Source organism: Chlorocebus sabaeus, chromosome 8 (assembly GCF_047675955.1).
Source record: "Chlorocebus sabaeus isolate Y175 chromosome 8, mChlSab1.0.hap1, whole genome shotgun sequence".
Lineage (NCBI taxonomy): Eukaryota > Metazoa > Chordata > Mammalia > Primates > Cercopithecidae > Chlorocebus > Chlorocebus sabaeus.
In genome coordinates this window covers 144,083,182-144,107,032 of record NC_132911.1, presented here as the reverse complement: position 1 = coordinate 144,107,032, position 23,851 = coordinate 144,083,182, and the positions used below count along the sequence as shown (strand labels likewise).

General features: G+C 49.0%; 1 protein-coding gene across 2 annotated transcripts in view; it reads left to right on the top strand.

Moving 5' to 3' along the window:
* The first annotated feature begins 2,139 nt into the window (after positions 1-2,139).
* TRAPPC9 (trafficking protein particle complex subunit 9) overlaps positions 2,140-23,851 on the top strand; it is a 712,655-nt gene continuing 690,943 nt past the window's right edge. The window contains exons 1-2 of one of the 2 annotated variants that reach the window (XM_073018375.1): positions 2,140-2,567; positions 9,420-10,013. In XM_073018375.1, coding sequence (XP_072874476.1) covers positions 9,430-10,013 — 584 coding nt within the window. In that variant the 5' untranslated portion in view covers positions 2,140-2,567; positions 9,420-9,429. The remainder of the gene's footprint in view (positions 2,568-9,419; positions 10,014-23,851) is intronic. The other variant, XM_073018374.1, reaches the window with a different exon arrangement.

Sequence of the window (23,851 nt, the reverse complement as noted above, 5' to 3'; positions counted from 1 at the left end):
TGAGACAGGGTCTTGCTGTCTCTCCCAGGCTGGAGTGATCATAGATTACTGCAATCTCGACCTGGCTGGACTTAAGCGATCCTCTTGCCTCAGTCTCCTGAGTAGCTGTGACTACAGGTTTGTGCCATCCTGCCCAGCTAATTTAGGTATTTTTTCCAAGAGACAGAGTTTCCCTGTGTTGCCCAGGCTGGCCTTAAACTCCTGGGCTCAAGCGATCCATCTGCTTCGGCCTCCCAAAGTAGTGGGATTACAGCTGTGAGCCACTGCACGTCCTCCATGCAGTCGTAACACTATGGGGCAGCCACGCTGGGCAGCTTTTGTGTTGTCAGGGAGCCACTCTTCCTCGGCCCCTGGGCACCTCTGCTGCAAACTGCCTGACTGTCTGGCATGCTGGAAATCAGCTCCGTTTGTGTTGCCCTGAAGATGTGTTTGATTTATAACTCATTCTGACTCTGTAGAAAATAATTCAATAAAAACTCAATTGGTTTTCCATTAGCCCTGAGCAGGGATGAGGGATAGTATCTTCTTTTATAAAACATGTGAATAATAAAACAGCCCTGGTCACACAGCCCAGAGTGGGTAAGTGCCTGCTGGCTGAAAGGAAAAGCGCTGGTTCAGATCACTTCTCCCTTGCTGCTGTATGTGCTGAGAGAACCACTCCTGTCCTCTTTACTTTGCCTTTTAAGTTTTTTTTTTTTTTTTTTGAAAGGGAGTCTCTCTGTCGCCCAGGCTGAAGTGCAGTGGCACGATCTCAGTTTACTGCAGCCCCCGCGTCCCAGGTTCAAGCGATTCTCCTGCCTCAGACTCCCCAGTAGCTGGTATTACAGGCACCTACCACCATGCCTAACTAATTTTGTATTTTTAATGGAGACGGGGTTTCACAATGTTGCCCGGACTGGTCTTGAACTCCTGACCTCAGGTGATCCAGCCGCCTTGGCCTCCCAAAGTGCTGAGATTACAGGCGTGAAGCGTGAATCACCACTCCCGGCCCTTTTTAGTTTTTTTTTTTTTTTTTTGGAGATAGAGTTTTGCTCTTATTGCCCAGGCTGGAGCAATGGTGTGATCTCGGCTGACCGCAACCTCTGTTTCCCAGGTTCACGCGATTCTCCTGCCTCAGCCTGCCCAGTAGCTGGGATTACAGGCGCGCGCCACCATGTCTGGCTAATTTTGTATTTTTAGTAGAGACCGGGTTTCACCACGTTGGCCAGGCTGGCCTCGAACTCCTAACCTCAAGTGATCCACCCGCCTCGGCCTCCCAAAGTGTTGGGATTACAGGCGTGAGCCACTGTGCCTGGTCAGGATTTTTTAATTGAAAAAGAAATACATGTACATGCTAAAAGATTCAAACAGAACATTAAACATACAAAACGGAGAACGGCTCTGTTTTCCATCTTCGCTGAGGATGCCACTGTTAATTCATGTGCTGGGCGTCTTATGTCTGTAAGCCTCCCCCATCTCCAGCTTTATTTTATTGTTTTGGAACCCAGAGGGTTTTAAATCCTTAAATGGCTTCTGCCCGCATTTAGCAAGCTTGGCGCCTTGGCACTGAACTAACTAACGACAGCTGTCCTAGCCCCTGTCGCCTCTTTGGAACCTTTTATGTGGATGGATTGTTGGGGCCCTCAAAGTCGGGAGTGCCATGGTGCCAGCTGAGGATCAAGACCGCGCGCCACACAAGGGGCAGCCGACCCAGGCTGGGGCTCGCACCTCACGCGCCTCCCGGGCCCTGCGATTCTAGAAGCGCTCCCAGGCCGCTCGCGCCACGGTCACCCAACCTGAAAAGGGGGGTCACGACCGTGGGGGTCATGTGGGGTGCCGGGGGTATCCACAGTGGGCTTCCGCGGGGCCTCCACCTCGGAGCTTCACAGAGGAAGTGAAGTTTGAGCTGCGCGTCCTGAGGGACTGGTAAGCGGCGGAGACAGGACTAGGCCTTCTTCCAGCTGCGCCGCCCCAGGTGCAGAAACTTTCCTCCCAGTCTCCGCTCTCTTGCCCGTCCCTCTCTGCCTCCTCCCTCCTTCTCCCTCCTCCTCCTCCTCCCTCCTTCTTTCTCCCCTCCTTTTTCTCTCCCTCCTCCTCCCTCTCTTCTCCTCCTCCCTCTCCCTGTCCCCTCCCTCCCTGTCCCCGATTCTCTCGCGATGCCCCTCCCTCCTTCTTTCACCCCTCCTCCTCCTCCTCCCTCCCTCTGTCTCCTTCCTCCCTGTCCCTGCTTCTCTCCCTCGCTCCACCTCCCTTCTTCTTTCATCCCTTCTTTTTCTCTCCCTCCTCCTCCCGCTCCCCTCCTCCTCCTTCCCCCTGTCCCTTCCATCCCCCTGTCCTCTCTTCTCTCCCTAGCTCCTCCTCCCTCCTTTCTACCTCGCTCCTGCCCCCTGGCTTCCCTCGCATCTCTCGCAAAACCCGGGACGGATCACGGGCCCGGGCCCGGCCTCCGCGCAGGCGCAGGAGCAGCGCCGGCTCGGCCGCTAGTCGGAAGCGCCAGCCCCGAGCCGGGGAAGTGGCCGCAGAGGCTGCTCGGTCCCGCTGCCCGCCAGGTCGTGGGCTCCCGCTCCGGGCCCGGGGCCACCGGCTGTGTAAGTGCAAAGCGGGGGGACTCCCAGTCAGGCAATTCGGGCCGGCTGCGGGGAGGGCTGGCTGCGCGGCTGGCCGCGGAGTCGGCGCGTCCCGCGGAGGGGCTCGCCCGGTCCTCACCTGTCCGGGCCGAGCCCACCACACCTGTCCGGGTCCGCTGCCCGGCTGGGGTTCAGCTTGCACCTGCTCGAGGCGCCCTCGCTCCTGTTGGCGCTCTGCTTACACCTGTCCAAGGCCGTGTCCACACCCGCTGAAGACCCGGCGGACACCTGTCCGGGACCCGGCCCACACCTGCTGCCCGGGCCGGCTCTGCTGTCCCGAGCCCGCGGCGGGGTCCCCTTCCCCTCTGCGCCTCCGAGCTGTCGCCGCCTGACTCCCCCTCCTGGGCCGTCCGCGACGCTGGAGCCCCCCGCCCCTGGGCCTGGCTACGCCCCCTGGAGCCCGCGGGGTCTGGGACACGCGGCTGGGGCCTGGGGACCTGCACAGCCCACGCCCCTGGCGCTTTCCCCGCCCTGCGATCCCGGGCTTCTCCTCTAGCCCTTTCCCTCCTGTCTCGTGGATTCAAAGTGCCTCCGATCTAGCTGGGCGGCATCAGGCGGTACTCTGTGGGATAAGCGCGCTGTCAACTCCAACTTATCCCAGGGAAGCGTGGGGAGAGGAAATTAGCCTGCTGGCCTGTGGTCTTCTCCCTGTCAGCCCACCCCACGCCCCTCCACCCCTACGGACCTTCCCAACGTGAATGTCTGTTAACCGAAAGTTTTCCCGTGTTAGGATGCATTGTCTGTCTTCAAATGTTTTTATAGAGAGAGGAATTAAAACGTTGGAAGCAAGGCCCAGTTGGAAGGTGTGGGGGAGTGACATCCCTTCCATCCCCCACGGCCCTAGTTTAAACTGGTGACTGTCCAGTGTTTCTAAGGTAGTCATAGCTACCTATGACATCTTTATTTGTTAACATGAAACAGAGCATCGGATGAATGGTATTGGAAGTCCAGGAACATTGCCGTCTTAAAGATCTGGCTAGGTTTTGTTGTGTGTGTTTGTTCGTTTTTTTTTTTTAATTGTGTGGAAGACCAGTAGTGTAGAGGGAAAAATAGTTGTCTGGAAACATGTAAACAGTGAATGTTTCAGAAATCTAGTGTGTCAAAAATAACAGCTTCATTGAGCCTCGATTACCTGCCATAAAATCCACTGCTTTGAAGTGTACAATTCAGTGACTTTTTTTTTTTTTTTTTTTTTTTTTTTGAGACGGAGTCTCTCACTGTCGTCCGGGCTGGAGTGCAATGGCGCCATCTCGGCTCACTGCAACCTCCGCCTCCCGGGTTCAAGCGATTCTCCTGCCTCAGCCTCCCGAGTAGCTGGGATTACAGGCTCATGCCACCATGCTCGGCTAATTTTTTTTTGTATTTTTAGTAGAGACGGGGTTTCACTATTGGCCAGGCTGATCGCTAACTCCTGACCTCGTGATCCACTTGCCTTGGCCTCTCAAAGTTTTGGGATTATAGGCGTGAGCCACCGAGCCCAGCCAATTCAGTGATTTTTAATATATTCACACTTGTGTAACCATTTTCATCACCCCAGAAAGAAACTCCATACCCATTAGCAGTCACTCCTCATTTCCCCCTCCCACAGTCCCTGGTAGCCACAAATTTACTTTCCATATATATAGATTTGCATATTCAGGGCATTTAATATTAATGGCATCATACAACATGTGACCTGTTGTATTTGGCTTCTTTCACTCAGCACGATGCTTTCAGAAGTTTTTCATGTTGTGGCTTACATCAGCACTTTGTTCCTTTTGTGGCTGAATAATATCCCATTGTATGGATTTAACATTTTGTGTATCAGGCAGTTGATGGACATTTGTGTTGTTTTCACTCCTTAGCTACTAAGAATAATGCGTGCCTGGCCAGGCGTGGTGGCTCACGCCTATAATGCCAGCACTTTGGGAGGCCGAGGCGGTGGATCACGAGGTCAAGAGATCAAGACCATCCCGGCCAACATGGTGAAACTCCCTCTCTACTAAAAATACAAAAATTAGCTGGGTGTGGTGGCGGGCGCCTGTAGTCCCAGGTACTCGGGAGGCTGAAGCAGTAGAATCCCTTGAACCTGGGAGGCGAAGTTTACAGTGAGCCGAGATCGCGCCACTGTACTCCAGCCTGGCGACAGAGTGAGAAAACAAACAAACAAGAATAATGCTGTGCCTGTAATCCCAGCACTTTGGGAGGCTGAGGCAGGTGGGATCACTTGAGGTCATGAGTTCAAGACCAGCCTGGACAACATGGCGAAACCCCATCTCCACTAAAAATACAAAAATTTGCCGAGCATGGTGGCTCATGCCTGTAGTCCCAGCTTCCCAGGAGGCTGAGGCATGAGAATGGCTTGAACCTGGGAGGTGGAGGTTGAGGTGAGCTGAAATCCTGCCACTGCACTCCAGCCTGGGTGACAGAGCAAAACTCCGTCTCAAGAAAAGGGGAATAATGCTGCTATGTACATTCCCGTACAAGTTTTTGGTGTGGACACATGTTTTCAGATCTCTTGGATTGCTGGTTTTATGGTAGCTCTATGGAGGAACTACCAAGTTGAAGATATATATTTTTGCTATTTTAATACCTGTATTACCTTAGTCTCAGATACCAGAATTGGCTCAGTAGCTGGCGTCTTTTTTTTTTTTTTTTTTTTTTTTTTTTTTTTTTTTTTTTGAGGCAGAGTCTCCCTCTGTCACCCAGGCTGGAGTGCAGTGACCAGATCTCAGCTCACTGTAAGCTCCGCCTCCCGGGTTCACGCCATTCTCCTGCCTCAGCCTCCCGAGTAGCTGGGACTACAGGCGCCTGCCACCTCGCCCGGCTAATTTTTTGTATTTTTTAGTAGAGATGGGGTTTCACCATGTTAGCCGGGATGGTCTCGATCTCCTAACCTCGTGATCCGCCCGTCTCGGCCTCCCAAAGTGCTGGGATTACAGGCTTGAGCCACCGCGCCCGGCCCTTTTTTTTTTTTTGTTAAGAGTCTTATTCTATCACTCAGGCTGGAGTGCAGTAGTGTGATCTCAGTTCACTGTAACCTCCTCCTCCCTGGGTTCAAGCTATTCCTGTGCCTCAGCCTCCCAAGTAGCTGGAATTACAGGTGTATGTCACCATGCCTGGCTAATTTTTGTATTTTTAGTAGAGAAAGGGTTTTGCCATGTTGGCCAGGCTGGTCTGAAACTCCTGATGTCCTCAGGCAATCCACTCGACTTGGCCTCCCAAAGTGCTGAGATCACAGGTGTGAGGTCAGGTTTTTTTTTTTTTTTTTGAGAGGGGAGTCTCACTCTTATCGCCCAGGCTGGAGTGCAGTGGCACGATCTCAGCTCACTGCAACCCCCACCTCCTGGGTTCAAGCGATTCTCCTGCCTCAGCCTCCTGAGTAGCTGGGATTACAGGCATGCACCCCCACGCCTGGCTAATTTTTTTGTATTTTTATTAGAGACAGGGTTTTTCCATGTTGGTCAGGCTGGTCTCCAACTCCTGACCTCAAGTGATCTGCCTGCCTCGGCCTCCCAAAGTGCTGGGATTACAGGTGTGAGCCACCGCACCTGGCTGATTATGCTGCTTTTTAGATGAGATGATACTTTTTATTTTTAAATTATTTTTATTTATTTATTTTTTTGAGACGGAGTCTCACTCTGTTGCCCAGGCTAGAGTGCAATGGTGTGATCTTGACTCACTGCCTCTTCCACTTCCTGAGTTCAAGCAATTCTTCTGCCTCAGCCTCCAGAGTAGCTGGGACTACAGGTGTGTGCCACCACTCCTGGCTAATTTTTGTATTTTTAGTAGAGATCGGGTTTTGCCATGTTGACCAGGCTGGTCTCGAACTCCTGACCTCAAATGATCCTCCCACCTCGGCCTCCCAAATTACAACTGTGAGCCACCATGTCTGGCCGAGATGATACTTTAAAATACGGCCCTTTCTTCATCTGCGGTGGGCCGCACTCTCCTTCTCTGTAGAATGAAGGCTTCAGTGTTTCTCAACTTCTGTTAAACCCATGCCTACTTTTGAGAAACATGCCCTCTCCAGTCTCCCCTGCTCAGTATTTTGATATGTCCTCTGAGGGGTGTTATGCCTCTTTGTTGGAAGATGATGTGATTTTGGTTCTTTCCAAGGTGGTTTTTGTGTGCAGAAAAGACTCTAGGGAATCGTTGTGGGGAAAGGGCAGGAGAGAGTGGGGCATCGTCCTTGAGAGCGTGAGCACTGGAGTTGGGGACTTGGGCCGAGTCATACACATATAATATACTTGTGAACCGTTTAGATCCTGGGCAGAAACAAGACATGTTGGGAGGCTAGGGTTTCCTTTTCTTTAAATATAATTTTGTCCATACTCCCCTATCCATGTGCATTTTTGAAGTTTGTAGTGGTGGGGTTGCGGTGTACAGTCCATTGTGGGATCTGCATAGTCAGAGTGGGATAGCCCCCAACACGCAGTCCTCCTGTCAGCGCAGGGTGAGAGGCTTGCCATTAGAATTTCACAGAGGTCTTGTGGCTATGTCATTGTAATCTTAGTGTCTCACCTGGGAGGGTTACTGCCACGATCTCTGCAGTCAGGCTTTGGTGACCTGAAGGTCATGCAGTTTTGGGCTTCCTATTTAAGAAAAAGAAAACAAAATTAAAAATGCAAAATTAGTCGGGTGCGGTGGCTCACGCCTGTAATCCCAGCACTTTGGGAGGCTGAGGCGGGTGGATCAGAAGGTCAAGAGATCGAGACCATCCTGGGTAACTCAGTGAAACGCTGTCTCTACTAAAAATACACAAAATTAGCCGGGCGTGGTGGCGGGCACCTGTAGTCCCCAGCTACTTGGGAGGCTGAGGCAGGAGAATGGCATGAACCCGGGAGGCGGAGCTTGCAGTAAGCCGAGATCACGCCACTGCACTCTAGCCTGGGCGACAGAGTAAGACTCCGTCTCAAAAAAAAAAAAGCAAAATTAGATAGAGGGCCATGGAAGGGGCCTGAAGCTGAACCCCATTAGCTCATGGTACAGCTGCCTCTGGCCATAGGGACCATGGCCAAATCCCCTGAGGAAGTGTGAGCCTGCTGATGGGGAGAGTGGAGGTGTGTGTCGAGACATCTTATTTGATATAGAGAGCTCATTTAATCCCCCTCATCTTTAAACAAATTAGACTTTTTATTTGAGACTATAGTAGTTGTAGCTCCATGTGCATTTGTCAGAAATAATACCGAGAGATCCTATATACCTTTTGCCCAGTTTCCCCCCGTGGTGCCATCTTACAGAACCACGGTACTTTATCACAACCAGAATGTTGACTCGCTGACACCTTGAGGTATGTGTTACTATCCTCATTTTTATTCACGATGGAACTGGGGTTCAGGGAGGTGCACAGGCTTGCTCCAGGTCACCCAGGTCATGCGTGTAGAGCTGGGAGTTGAATATCAGCCCTGACTTCCAGGCACTGGGGTTTCCATCCTGACCATCAGTGGGCTGGGGCGAGCATTCATTCCATTGTCCATTTGCTTGTTTGTTCACTAATTCCTTCAACAAACATGTATTGAAGATCTCCTATGAGCCAGATTCTTTCATGTGGGTCATCTAATTTAATTTTTCCCCAGCTCTGGGGAATCAGGTAATAACGTTTTCTTTTTATATCCGACAAAATTGGCTCAGAGAGGTTATGGCAACTCTCCTGTTTATAAAGGAGCGGTGGTATATTTGAGTAATCTCTCCTTTTATGTTAGGCACAATGCTAGGCCCTTTACATTTGCAACCTCCTCAATCTAAATATAGTTTTATCAGGTAAGTTCTTTTTCTTTTAATTCTTTTTTTTTTTTTTGAGATGGAGTCTGGCTCTGTTGCCCAGGCTGGAGCGCAGTGGCGGGATCTCGGCTCACTGCAAGCTCTGCCTCCCGGGTTCATGTCATTCTCTTGTCTCAGCTTCCCAAGTATCTGGGACTACAGGCGCCTGCCACCACAGCCAGCTAATTTTTTTGTATTTTTAGTAGAGACGAGGTTTCACCATGTTAGCCAGGATGGTCTCGATCTCTCCTGACCTCATGATCCACCCGCCTCGGCCTCCCAGAGTGCTGGGATTACAGGCGTGAGTCACTGTGCCCCCCCGCTTTTTTTTTTTTGAGATGGAGTCTCACTCTGTCACCCAGGCTGGAGTGCAGTGGCGCGATCTCAGCCCACTGCAGCTTCCACCTCCCGGGTTCCAGCAATTTTCCTGCCTCAGCCTCCCGGGTAGCTGGGGTTACAGGCACGTGCCACCACGCCTGGCTAATTTTTGTATTTTTAGTACAGGTGGGGTTTCACCATGTTAGCCAGACTGGTCTCAAATTCCTGACATCAAGTGATCCGCGAGCCTGGCCTCCCAAAGTATTAGGATTACAGGCGTGAGCCACTGTGCCCGGCCAAGACAAGTTCTATTATCACCACTATTTTGTAGCTGAAGAGTTCCAGGGAGCCCGGAATTCAAATCCAGATCTGACTGCATGGTGGATTTTTCTTAATATCCTGTTGAGGGGATGGGGGAGCAATTACACACGTGTTTATTCATTCACTCAACAGATATTTTTGAGCACTGACTCTTACTACTCCTGGTTAGGTGGTGGGAATAGAAAGACAAGAAACAGACCCATTTCTGCAGAAGCGCCAAGCTGAGGCCGAGGGACTGAAGGTCAACAGTTATAGCATTATGATCAGAGCTGTGACAGTCACGTGTAGAGCCCTAAGACCTGTTGACACTATGGCTTTCCTTGGGGCTTCTCCTGCCTTCGGCTAGTGAAGGTCAGAGTCACTGCCTCCCAGAGTGAGCTGTCAGCTTTCAGGACTCTGCGTCTCACAGCCTCATTTCTTCTCTCTGAACAGGGACTTCAAAATGAGCGTCCCTGACTACATGCAGTGTGCTGAGGACCACCAGACGCTGCTCGTGGTGGTCCAGCCTGTGGGCATCGTCTCCGAGGAGAACTTCTTCAGGATCTATAAGAGGATTTGCTCTGTGAGTCAGATCAGCGTGCGGGACTCCCAGCGAGTCCTCTACATCCGCTACAGACACCACTATCCACCTGAGAACAACGAGTGGGGCGACTTCCAGACCCACCGCAAAGTCGTGGGCCTCATCACCATCACAGACTGCTTCTCGGCCAAAGACTGGCCGCAGACCTTCGAGAAGTTCCACGTGCAGAAGGAGATCTATGGCTCCACGCTGTATGACTCCCGGCTCTTTGTCTTCGGGCTGCAGGGGGAGATCGTGGAGCAGCCGCGCACCGACGTGGCCTTCTACCCCAACTACGAGGACTGCCAGACAGTGGAGAAGAGAATCGAGGACTTCATCGAGTCACTGTTCATTGTGCTGGAGTCCAAGCGTCTGGACAGAGCCACAGACAAGTCTGGGGATAAGATCCCCCTTCTCTGTGTCCCGTTTGAGAAAAAGGATTTTGTAGGACTGGACACAGACAGCAGGTAAGTTTACCTAGAGATCCAGGCCCCTTGGCTTCCCTACATCAGAAAGGGAAAGCACATGGCAGAATTTTATTGCAGCAAGGAGTAGAAAGGTGTTGTCCATTGGTTTTTAAAACTAATGACTTTCTGTCAGAATCTGTTTGAGTGCTGCTAAAAAACCAACCAAACAAAAACCAGTGACTTTTAAAGACAGAGACAGCCTTTGGTTTGGGGGAGTCTTTTAGAGTTGTCATGTACACTCCCCTTTTTTTTAGTGGGGCTCCCCTTGTGGGACTCCTGGAGCTCCGTCCAATACAGCAGCCACAGCCAGTTGTGGCTTTTGAGCACTAGACACGAGGCTAGTTTGAGTTGAGATGGGCTGTGAAGAAAACCCATGCCAGATTTTTAGACTTACTTCTGCAAAAATAAACTTTCTTGCTAATTTTTTTTTTTTTTTGAGACAGCCTGTCTCTCAGGCTGGAGTGCAGTGGTGCCATCTTGGCTCAGTGCAACCTCTACCTCCTGGGTTCAAGTGATTCTCATGCCCCAGCCTCGCAAGTAGCTGGGACTACAGGCATGTGCCACCATGCCTGGCTAAGTTTTGTATATTTAATAGAGATAGGATCTTGCCACATTGGCCAGGCTGGTCTTGAACTCCTGGCCGCAAGTGATCCGCCTGCCTTGGCCTCCCAAAGTGCTGGGATTACAGGTGTGAACTTCCGTGCCTGGCCAACTTTCTTGCTAATATGTTTTATATAGATTACATGTTGAAATGATAGTATTTTACCTATCTTAGGTTAAATAAACTATATTTTAAAAATCAGTATCAACTGTTTCATTTTTACTTTTATTTTATTTTATTTTATTTTATTTTTTGAGACGGAGTCTTGCTCTGTCACCCGGGCTGGAGTGCAGTGGCCGGATCTCAGCTCACTGCAAGCTCCGCCTCCCGGGTTTATGCCATTCTCCTGCCTCAGCTTCCCGAGTAGCGGGGACTACAGGCGCCCGCCACCTCGCCCGGCTAGTTTTTTGTGTTTTTAGTAGAGACGGAGTTTCACTGTGTTAGCCAGGATGGTCTCGATCTCCTGACCTCGTGATCCGCCCGTCTTGGCCTCCCAAAGTGCTGGGATTACAGGCTTGAGCCACCGTGCCCGGCTCATTTTTACTTTTAAAAATGTGGCAACTAGAAACTGAAATTTACTTATGTGGCTTGCGTTTTACCCTTCTGTTGGACAGCACTGTGCTAGAGCACAGTTTGAACACTTATTCGGTCTCGTCCCTTTGGTTCACAGATGAGAGGGTGAATCTGGAGAGATAAGGGCTAGGTCCTAGCTGAGCTAGAAGCAGAGCCCATGTCTCCTGATTGCCAGGCTGTGCACCTTGCATATGTGGCTACTTTTTCTCTCCTAATGGCCACAGTGTCGAATTCCTTACTTACAGAACAGCCAAGCGCAGGTATCAGATGCCAGAAATACCACCTGGGAGCTCCTAAACAGCTACCTTATACAAATGGAAAGTATGTCTATTCTCTCTGTGTACAAGGAGTGTTGGATAGAGCAGGAAGAGGTCGGCTTCCCATCTTGCCTGTTATTAAGTCTAAAACTTTATTTCAAATCAGAATTTCAGATGAGCTCTTCCTTTCCACTTCCTTCCACTCTCTGCTCGCTGCTCTGTCTTGCCATGGTGGCTGTTCTGCAGAGCTGGATGAGATGCAAGCCTAGGCAGCAACTGTTTGCCAAGAGGGCGTCCCCATTTGCCAGGGAAAGTGATGTGTCACTGTGTCAGTCACTGGCCTCCTGGCTTGGACAGGGCTCTCCCTCCTCCTGTGTAGGATTGGCTGATGAGGTACAGGTGAGGATTCAGTGATGTCATGTGCATGCCACCACAGTGCCTGCTGCAAAGTAGGTGTTCAGCATGTTTCTAAAATTTATCTAAGGTCAAACGGTGGCTTTCTGGTTGCTGGTAAGTATGAGGAGAAATGATCACAGAATTGAGACACAGTAGTCTAAGTCCAGCCCTCAGAGTTGGAAGCATAGAATAGCCTCAGTCACACTTGACTGTGGTGCTTTGCAGGGTCTGAAAGGAAGGAATTTTCATTTCTTCACCCAAATGTGCATATTTGGCTTCAGGAAAGGGAAAGGCATGCCGTAGACCTGCTCTGTATTTAATCCTCACGGCAGCCCTGTGATCTACGCCAGGTTGCTGTGCTGGCTGATGTGGGGCTGAGGCAGCAAGGTTTAGAGACCTGGGCAGCCACCGAGTAGCAGAGCTGATATAAGCACCAGATCTGTCTCTGAGGCCCAGGACCTTTCTACCTCACCTCGTTGCCTTCTGCTGCGCCTCCTGTGCCTCTTGAAGAGCGCACACTGCTGTCAGCCAGCAGGCACCTGCGGGAGTCATCCCTGATAAGGTGTTGCTCTATGCTATGCACAGCTTGGCGGCCACCTGCGAGGTCGGCAGGGAGTGGCCTGCCCCTGCTTTACAGAGAAGGGGTGAAGGGTTGAAGCTCATAGGCAGCATGGGTCAGGAACCCTGCTCTGACCCCTTGACTCATGCCTGCCTCCTTTGCCACATGAGTACCAGTGACATTTTTCAGTCACCCACTTCTTGGCTGTGAGGTTGCAGATCCACCTTCGAATGCCAGGTCTTTTTTGCCTTTTGAAATCTGTGCTCACAACCCCGCAGGAGGAACGGGAGTGTGCTGCTACGCAGTGCGTCATACATAGTGGATAGTGACTGACAAGTGTTCGTTCAGAGCCTTCATATGCCAGGCATGGCTCCAGGCACTGAAAATACAGTGGCAAATACAGCTGCTTGCTCACTGTAGTGGGACAACCGCAATTAGACGTCAGTTAGCATTTGAAGTTCAGTGAGATCATGACACCAGTGAACTCAAATAAAATACATCCTCCTCTCATAATGGGTAACCTGTTGTTGCTTTTGTTTCTCCATGGTTCTCTAATTTTTTTTTTTTTTTGGAGATGTCGTCTTGCTCTGTCATTCAGGCTGGAGTACAGTGGCGCCGTCTCGGCTCACTGCAACCTCCCCCTCCTGGGCTCAAACGATTCTTCATGCCTCAGCCTCCTGAGTAGCTGGGATTACAGGTGTGTGCCACCACACTTGGCTAATTTTTGTATTTTTAGTAGAGATAGGGTTTCACCATGTTGGCCAGGCTGGTCTCGAACTCCTGACCTCAAGTGATCCGCCTGCCTCAGCCTCCCAAAGTGCTGGGATTACAGGCGTGAGCCACAGTGCCTGGCCGATTCTCTAATTTTTGAAGGAATGATTTGGTGCAGGAGCAGAGCCTTGCTCTCCCCTGCAACTCTTGGTAGGAGTGAGAAGGTGTCCAACCCGGAATGGGATAGTATTTGGTAGCTCAACAGGAAATGTCCAGATGTAAGTCCAGTTGTGGTTTGACACACTGACCGTGCTGATAGGCCCCCTGACAGATCATTCTCCCTTCAGGTCCTGGACTTCCTGGGACGTGAGGTGCAGGTGTAGTTTACTTACAAGCTCACATGTGCCCCTCGCAAAAACCCATGGCCCATTCTTGTCCGTGTAGTGTTGTAGCTATCAAAATTATTTCTGTTCTTACATGTTTCTAATTTTTGCTTATTCCTCTTTCTTTTCTTTTTCTTTTTTTCTGTCATACTGCCCTGTGAGTGTGTTATTGGGTGTGAAAAGGTAGGCTGGGAACATGTTGCATTAAAAATAGCTAGATTTCCCTCTGTGCTGCCTTCTCATAGCCTTCACTGCTTTAAAAACAAACACTGCTGCCTAAATCTTATGTTAACTGGAGAGTCTTTTCGTTTTTTTTAAATATGTTTTTTAATTTTAGCTTTTTTTTTTTTTTTTTTTAGCACGTAACCCATTGGCGTTTGGTGTTTGCTAAAAGACTTGCTCTGGGGGATCTTGTTCAGTCTGTAGCATTTAGTGACACATGAGCCTTTATTCTTTTGTGTGTTTGTTTTGAGGACGTGAATTGCTCATTGATTTAGGCGGCTGTCGGGGGTTTTCCTGGGATAGCTTAACTGCTTGATCCTGGGCTTCTGAGCCAACGTTTTCTGGCATGTGATTCCCGCCTGTGGCCGTGGGCCGTGCATGAAGGCAAGGAGCGCTGGCGCTGGAGTGTGCTAGTGGCCAGGGGAGCTGCGGGAGGGCGCGGCTGCCCGTCTTTTCTTTTGCTTCTGCCTTGAGCATGCCATTTCCCGTTTCCTTCGCCTCAGCGACTTTCCACCATAAAGGAGACATAGGCCATTCTAAAACCCACCAGGCTGGGCGCGGTGGCTCACACCTGTAATCCCAGCACTTTGGAAGGCCGAGGCGGGTGGATCACCTGAGGTCAGGAGTTCGAGACCAGCCTGGCCAACATGGTGAAACCCTGTCTCTACTAAAAATACAAAAATTAGCTGCGTGTGGTGGCATGTGCCTGTAGTCCCAGCTTACTCGAGAGGCTGAGGCAGGAGAATTACTTGAATCCGGGAGGCAGAAGTTGCAGTGAGCCAAGCTCATGCCATTGCACTCTAGCCTGGGCGACAAGAGCGAAACTCCATTTCAAAATAAAAAAACAAAAAAACCCACCCCCATCTTTTGTGCCCCTTATGAGGGCTCAAGGGCAATTTGTTTAAGTGTCAGGGAAATATGGCCTTCTAGTTCACTTGGATCTTGTAGACACAAGGCCCTGTATAAGTGACCGCTGTTTCCTTTTTGCTTCTGCCAATGAGCATTCAGAACCAGAGAGGCAGTTCACCCGTAGCTAAGATTTCCCATTTAACCTCATGTAGGTAAGACATAGCTGTGTCTGCCCTTTTTTTTTTTTTTTTTTGAGACAGAGTCTTACTCTCTCACCCAGGCTGGAGTGCAGTAGCACGATCTTGGCTCACTGCAAACTCTGCCTTCTGGGTTGAAGCGATTCTCCTGCTTCACCCTCTCAAGTAGCTGGGATTACAGGCATGCGCCACCACGCCAGGCTAATTTTTGTATTTTTAGTAGAGACAGGTTTCACCATGTTGGCCAGGCTGGTCTCGAACTCCTGACCTCAGGTGATCTGCCTGCCTTGGCCTCTCAGAGTGCTGGGATTACAGGCATGAGCCACAGCGCCAAGCCTGTGTCTGCATTTGTTGACGCTAATGTCCCTCACTGGTGGCTCATCATTTGTGTGCATTACTGATCTAGAGCCTCCAACACCAAGGGCAGCACTGCGGGACACTCTTTGGCTGGCCTAGTCCCCTGTGGTTTCATCCCTCTCAGGGAAAGTTTCTCATTCTGTGGCCTGCTGCCACCACCTTACTGCCCAGGGGCCTTGTTTCTTCCTTAGTGCTCTGGTCCAAGTACCAACACTTTCATTCTTCGTTTGCTTTGTCCCAGTTGAGACAGGCTGGGCTTTCTGAAAGATTTCATCACATTCTAGGGTGGCGGAACAGAAGAGACATGAATGTATTAAGTACAGGCAGTCGTAGCTGTCCAGCTTGGAAAATGCAGGGCAGGGATCCGGTGGTGGCTGGTTTATCCAGGGCTGTGGGCCTTTCCTGCCGCCACTGGCTCCCAGGATCGATGGGGACGGCCTGGCCTGGGCTCCTTCCTCCCCGCTCTCCTGGCAGCTGAGTCTCTGAGTTCACAACCCAGGTACTCTCCTGGACTGCAGGCCATTCAGAGTTCAGACCACAGGAGAGTCTTGAGTCTGTTCTGGGCTGTCCTCTCCACCTCCTGTGTGAGAGACAAGTGCCTTTCCTAAGTGACCTGTGCCAGGAGAGACCTCGCTGATTAGCAGGTGCCCTCCCAAGGTGACTCAGCACACATTTACGGGAAGCTTGCTGTGTGCTGTGCTAGGAGCTGGGGCACCAAGCTATGATATACTTGAGAGACAGAGGTGGGGAAAAGATGATGGATAGAAGGGAGAAATCTGTCTTGAGAGTGTGACTCAAACAGCACGGCACCGGTGGGCTGTTTCTTACCATGGGGAAAACTGGGAGGCCATGGGGGAAGTGTTTTTTGAGGTGCCCGTTGGGCATTCAGGCGGAGACATTAAAGAGGCAATCGGATGGGAGTCTGGAGCTCAGGGGCAGGAGGTGGACTAGAGAGCCACATGGTTGTTGGCCGTATGTAGCCTGTGTTGAAAATCCTGAATGTGGATGAGCTGAGCGAGAGGGAGGGAGAATGCAGATGGAGGCAGGAGGAAGGCCCCGGGCTGACCCCTGGGTGCTTGCCATGACCAGGAGACTGGAGGACAGCCCAGATTCTTTTTTTTTTTTTTTTTTCCGAGATTGGAGTTTCACTCTTGTTGCCCAGGCTGGAATGCAGTGGTACCATCTCAGCTCACTGCAACCTCCGCCTCCCTGGTTCCAGTGATTCTCCAGCCTTGCCTCCTGAGTAGCTAGGATTACAGGCATCTGCAACCACGCCCCACTAATTGTGTATTTTTAGTAGAGATGGGGGTCTCACCATGTTGGCTAGGCTGGTCTTGAATGCCCAACCTCAGGTGATGTGCCTGCTTCAGCCTCCCAAAGTGTTGAGATTACAGGCATGAGCCCCCGCTCCTGGCTGGGGTTTTCTATGTTATTCCACGGAGTTTGGGGTTTTAGGTGCAGCTGCCACTTCTTCTAAAGGTGCTGGGAGTGGGGCTACTACTAAAGAAATCTGAAGGGAATGATGTGGCCAGATTTGCGCTTCGCCTCCTCTGTCCTGGCAGCAGGATGAAGTCCCAGCTGAACAGACTGTCTTTCCCAAGGACCCAGAAGGGCAGATCAGGAAGGGCACCTTGAGGAGAGAGGCGCTGGGGAGTTGGGGGAGGGACTGTTGGATAGTTCTGGAATAGCTCTTTTTAACAAAAGATAAAAAACACAAAACAAAACCCTCTTATGAACATTGCTAGTTACTATCGAGGAAGCAGTTTTTTTTTTTTTTTTTAGAGTCTCACGCTGTTGCCCAGGCTGCAGGGCAGTGGCATGTTCTCAGCTCACTGCAGCCTCTGCCTCCCAGATTCAAGCAGTTCTCCTGCTGCCCTCCCGAGTAGCTGGGACTACAGGTGTGTGCCACCATGCCTGGCTAATTTTTATATTTTGTTTAGTAGAGACGGGGTTTCACCATGTTGCCCAGGCTGGTCTTCAACTTCTGAGCTCAGACAGTCCACCTGCCTTGGCCTCCCAAAGTGCTAGGATTACAGGAGTGAGCCACTGTGCCCAGCTGGAGGCAGTTCTTCTTTGACACTTCTAAGTGTAAGGCACTATACTGAGTGGATACAAGGACAAATAAGACAGCCTATCATCAGAGGCTTAAACCTGACTATGGGAGTAATACAAGTTTAAAAGGGGAGAAGAGGGGAAACGAATGTGACTATACATCAGACACCAGTTAGCCACCCACCTACCTATTTCATTTATGTTGCACTGATGCCACCTGAAGCAGATGGTAACAGGCCCAATTTGCTGAGAGGAAGCATTCTCAGAGGGGTTAAATAATGAGTCCAGTATCACCCAGCTGGTAATGAAACAGCAGGATTCAAACTCAGGTCCTTCAGACTTTAAATAAATGCATATTCTCTCTCCTAATTATGTTACCTTCCTCTTATACTTGGAAGACTAAAGTAAATCAGTTTCAGAGCCTTTCAGAAAAATTGTCAAAAGAACTTCTCTTGCTTAAGTGCTGCAGATTTATTTCACAAAGCTCTGACTTCCTTGATAGTTAGGTAGAATCAAAGTGTTTTACATCCCAGGGAGATAGGTTTTTCATTTTGCTTTTACATTGACGTGGTTGCAAATAACGCACATATGCAAAATAAAACGTAGACACTTCTGAACTTTTAATGAGAACTTTTCAGTTCTCTCTCTTATTTGTTTTTGAGATGGGGTCTGGCTCTGTTGCCCAGGCTGGAGTGCAGTGGCATGATCTTGGCTCACTACAACCTCTGCCTCCTGGGCTCAAGTGATCCTCCCACCTCAGCCTCCTGAGTAGCTGGGACTACAGGCATGCACCACCACACCTGGTTAAATTTTTTGTATGTTTTTGTAAAGACAGGGTTTAACCATGTTGCTCAGGCTGGTCTCGAATTCCTGAGCTCAAGCAATCTGCCTGGGATTACAGGCATGCTGTGTAATCCATGCAGGAATTACAGGTATGAACCACCATGGCTGGTTTCTTGCTCTTTCTTTATCGAGTGATGTTTTAATATTCAAACTTTAACATAAAAAAATTCAGTTGGAAGAAATCAACACTAACAATTTGTTTTCAGTTTTTCATTAGGCAAGATACAGTATCAGTTAATGATCCATAAAGCATCTGAAACTGAGTATAAAATGTTGCATTTCTTTTTTTTTCTTTTTTTCTTTTCTTTTCTTTTTTTTAACTTTCTGTTTAGAGCTCTCTTGCATTTTTTATTTTTTTTATTTTTATTGTTTTTGAGACAGAGTCTGTCTCTGTTGCCCAGGCTGGAGTGCAGTGGTGCGATCTTGGTTCACTGCAACCTCCGTCTTTGAGGCTGAAGCCATTTTTATGCGTCCAGCCTCTGAGTAGCTGGGATTACAGGTGTGTGCCACAGCACTCAGGTAATTTTTTTTTTTTTTTTTATACGGAGTCTCACTCTTGTCACCCAGTCTGGAGTGCAGTGGCGCGATCTCAGCTCACTGCAACCTCCACCTCCCAGATTCAAGCAATTCTCCTGCCTCAGCCTTCTGAGTAGCTGGGATTACAGGAGTGTGCCACCACGCCTGGCTCATTTTGTATTTTTAGTAGAGACGGGATTTCACCATGTTGGCCAGGTTGCTCTTGAACTCCTGACCTCAGGTGATCCGCCTGCCTCGGCTTCCCGAAGTGCTGAGGTTTCAGACGTGAGCCACTGCACCCAGCTGCTCTTGCATCTGAAGGTTGTCTGCTTTGGCGCTTTAACTCTACCATGTGGGCACCTTTTAGTATTCTTATTGTATTTACATCAGGCATGTAGTCAAAAGGCTCCCCATCCGAAAATATTGCAGTGCAAAATTATGGGCTGTAGCCATTATTTAAGTATACAAAGACTTTTTTTTTTTTGAGACAGAATCTCGCTCTGTTGCCCAGGCTGGAGTGCAGTGGTGTGATCTTGGCTCACTGCAAGCTCCGCCTCCTGGGTTCACGCCATTCTCCTGCCTCAGCCTCCCGATTAGCTGGGACTACAGACGCTCGCCACTATGCCCAGCTAATTTTTTGTATTTTTTAGTAGAGACGGGGTTTTACCATGTTAGTCAGGATGGTCTCGATCTCCTGACTTCGTGATCAGCCCGCCTTGGCCTCCCAAAGTGCTGGGATTACAGGCATGAATCACCGCGCCTGGCCCTTTTTTTTTTTTTGAGATGGAGTCTCGCTCCATTGCCAGGCCAGATTGCAGTGGTGCCATCTCAGCTCACCGCAAGCTCTGCCTCCTGGGTTCAAGTGATTCTCCTGCCTCGGCCTTCCAAGTAGCTGGAAGTACAGGTGCACCCCACCATGCCCAGCTAATTCTTGTATTTTTAGTAGAGACAGGGTTTCACCATGTTGGCCACGATGGCCTCGATCTCTTGACCTTGTGATCCGCCTGCCTTGGCCTCCCATAGTGCTGGGATTACAGGCGTGAGCTGCCTCACCAGGCCCAGGGACTTCTTAAACTATGTAATACCATCCCCGACCTTGCAAAAGACATTCTCTTTATCCAGGTTCCCTTGGATTTTAATTGAAAACTGTTGTTGTTGAGTAGCTTTAGCTTTTCTTTGGATTTGAATATAGAAATATCTTTGCAGATAAATTGTTTTTTGGACTAGAATACCAAGCTCTTGTTTTCCATAAGCTATATAAATAGTACCAAAATCACAAACATATTAAGCATTTTCTTCTTTTTTTTTTTTTGGAGACAGAGTCTCACTTTGTCACCCAGGCTGGAGTGCAGTGGCGCAATCTCAGCTCACTACAAGCTCCACCTCCCGGGTTAACACCATTCTCCTGCCTCAGCCTCCCGAGTAGCTGGGACTACAGATGCCCACCACCACGCCCGGCTAATTTTTTGTATGTTTAGTAGAGACGGGGTTTCACCGTGTTAGCCAGGATGGTCTTAGCCAGGATGGTCTCGATCTCCTGACCTCATGATCCGCCCGCCTCGGCCTCCCAAAGTGCTGGGATTACAGGCGTGAGCCACTGCCTCTGGCCCATTCTCTTCTTTAATCTGATTAAGAGTCATGAAAATAATACAGCCTATATCTTTGATTAAATTTAATTAGTGTTAAGTGCAGAAAGGAAGTACAATTTGGGTGCCTTCTGTTACAGTGTTTGAAGCTGTGTAATAGGTGTTTTTTGCAGCTTCCAGAAAGGATGCATCTCCCTTTTTCAGCCGACACTGTCAGGTTTTTGCCTATAATTTAATTATTGCTTTTTTTTTAATTTAAAGAAATTTTCTTTTACTTTTTAAAAAAATTATACTTTAAGTTCTGGGATACATGTGCAGAATGTGCAGGTTTGTTATATAGGTATACATAATTCTTGCTTTTAGAGCATTATGGATTAGGGGATTATCCGATTCTTATTGATTTTTCTGTCAATTCTTAATTCCAGTTTCTTTTTTTTTTGAGGTGGAGTTTCGCTCTTGTTGCCCAGGCCGGAGTGCAATGGTGCGATCTTGGCTCACCACAACCTCTGCCTCCCGGGTTCAAGTGATTCTCCTGCCTCAGCCTCCTGAGTAGCGGGGATTACAGGCATGCTCCACCACGCCCAGCTAGTTTTGTATTTTTAGTAGAGGGGGGTTTCTCCCTGTTGGTCTCGAACTCCCGACCTCAGATGATCCGCACACCTCGGCCTCCCAAAGTGCTGGGATTATAGGCGTGAGCCATTGCTCCTGGCCTTTTTTTTTTTTTTTTTTTTTGGAAACAGAGTCTTGCTCTGTCACCCAGCTGGAGCACAGTGGCGCAATCATAGCTCACTGCAGCTCCAAACTCTTGGGCTCAAGGGATCCTCCTGCCTCAGCCTCCTGAGTATCTGGGACTGCAGGCCTGGCTAATTTTTAAAATTCTTATACAGACAGGGTCTTCCTGTGTTGCTTAGGCTGGCCTTTGACTCCTGACCTCCAGGGATCCTCCCATGGCAGTCTCTCGAGTCCCTGGGAATACAGGCATGAGCCACCACCTGGGATTACAGGCATGAGCCATACCTGGCTCATTTTGTTTTTATACAATTTAAAATATTTGTATGGTTTTATTGTATCATGACTTTCATATGAAAAACTATAAGAGTATTTATATGACTTCTTTTTGTAAAAGTCCTGTCTTCGAAACAAATTGTTTATCATAATGTTTGCACTTTTAAAAACAAGTTATTTATTTAATTTAGAAGATGCTACTAGAAAAACATTTTTGAAATTTTGTGGGTTATATTCTGCTACAGCAGGTGTACACTTTTGTGAAGTTCATGCAAAGATGTAATAATGTATTCCTTTCTTATTCTTAAGAGACAGGATCTTGGTCTGTTGCCCAGATTAGAGAGCAGTGGCAAAATCATGGCTCACTGCAGTCTCGAATTCCAGGTCTCAAGTGATCTTCCTGCCTCTACCTCCTGAGTAGCTGGGATTACAGGTGGGAGCCACCATACCCAGCTAATTAAAAAAATTTTTTTGTAGGCTGGGTACAGTGGCTGACGCCTATAAATATAGCATTTTGGGAGCCAAGGCAGGTGGATTGCTTGGGCCCAGGAGTTCCAGACCAACCTGGGCAACATGGCGAGACCCTGTCTCTACGAAAAATATAAATATTAGCTGAGCAAGGGGTTGTGCGCCTGTAGTCCCAGTTACTGGGGAGGCTGAGGTGGGAGGATCACCTGAACCTTTGTAGAGACATGGTCTTGCTCTGTTGCCCAGCTGTCTCGAAGTCCTAGCCTTAAGTGATCCTCCTGCCTTGGCCTCCCAAAGTGGTGGTATTACAGGTGTGAGCCATCATGCCTGGCCTAATTTACTTCTTTAGGATGTTTTAAAGCAAAGCTTTTTTTGATTGGTTAAGAGTAAAGTTTTGTTGTTGCTTTTAAGTCTAACTTAAAATGTATTAAACTAATATGCAGTAGTATTTGTAAACTTTTTCATATATTAAGAGTTGACAGTTATGTTACCGGTGGAGGAAAATGTCCATTTGGATACTGAATTTTTTTCCCATTTGGAACAGGATAACCTACTAAGGAAGTGAGCAAAACACTGTCTACCTTTGAGAGTAAGAGCTGGCTGGGCACGGTGACTCATGCCTGTAATCCCAGCTCTTTGGGAGACTGAGGCAAGAGGATCACTTGAGCCCAGGAGTTCAAGACCAGCTTGAGCAACATAAGGAGACCCTATCTCTACAAAAAATAAAAACAGATTAGCCAGGTGTTGTGGTGCACACCTGTGGCCCCAGTTACTGGGGAGACTGAGGTGGGGAGGATCTCTGGCGCCCAGGAGTTGGAGGTTGCAGTGAGCTGTGATTGTGCCACTGGGCTCCAGCCTGGGCAGCAGAACAAGACCTTGTCTCAAAAAAAAAAAAAAAAAAAAAAAAAAGGTAACAATGTTCTAGAAACACATTAAGGACACTTAACCCAAAGTGCAGAGGTTGGAGTCAGGGAAGGCTTCCTTGAGAAACTGGTCATTGAGATGAGCCTAAAAGAGAGTTGAAGTTGTGAGGCAGATGGAGCCTGAGGTGGGGGGACTTCAGCATTGCAGCAGGATTACCTGTGGAGTGCAGGGGCACAGTGGTAGGAGGGGAGGTCAGAGCTGTGGGAGGGGCTGGCTGTGGACTGCATGCCTCTCCCTAGGACTGACTTGAGCATCCTGTGAAAGGTTTGCAGTGCGGGAGGGACACAGACTAATTTGTGCTTTGGGAAGGACACTCTGGCTGTGTGTGTATAGCAGCAATGAAGGGAAGGGGGTGCAGAGTGGGGAGTCGAGACTAGGCGGAGGCTGCTGAGGTGACTGCTGTTGGGATAGGAGGAGCAGCTCAGATGCTTTCTTTTCTTTTTTTTTTTTTTTGAGACGGGGTCTCACCCCGTCCCCCAGGCTGGAGTGCAGTGGCGTGATCTCGGCTCATTGCAACCTCTGCCTCCTGAGTTCAAGTGATTCTCCTGCCTCAGCCTCCCGAGTAGCTGGGACTACAGGCCCCCGCCATCACGCCCAGCTAATTTTTTGTATTTTTAGTAGAGACAGGGTTTCACCGTGTTAGCCAGCATGGTCTCCATCTCCTGACCTCGTGATCCGCCCGCCTCGGCCTCCCAAAGTGCTGGGATTTCAGGTGTGAGCCACTGTGCCCTGCCAGATGCTGTATTTTCTTATGGGGAGGGTCTGTTAGCAGGGGCCATCCTGACACTGCCTTGTGGCCAGGAAGGAGACAAACGAAGGCTGGCATTTCTCCTTCTTTCTGCATCTGCCTTACATCATGATCTTTATTCTTTATTCCAAACACATGTAGAATGGAAAAGCTAAATTCCAGAGCAACAAAGAGTTTGTTGAACTCGTTAGAGTTAGACATGATAGGATTTAACATTATATTGAGATGTGTCAGTAGCATTCATTTACTTAAAAAAGGTCACATCTTCTGGATTTCCAAAGGAGTTTTATTCTTGATAAGACTGCTTTCTTGATGAGGGAAAGTTTAATCCAGCTGCAGTTTTTCTTTTTCAAAAAATCATCTGTCTTAAGAAATATAACATTGGAAGATTAGAAGTGTTTAAAAATGATAAAAGGAATATTTTGGTACAGTTGCTTTGGCTTCTGAGTTGATAGGGACTCAGAAGCCTTTGCATTATTTAATAGCGTATCATTGCCAATGTTTAAAGAGCTGTTAGTGGGCACCCCAGGCCCTGCCCTCTGAACGCTTTCCTAAAGCTTGCCCTGAAATAGTGAGGATAAACGTCTTATT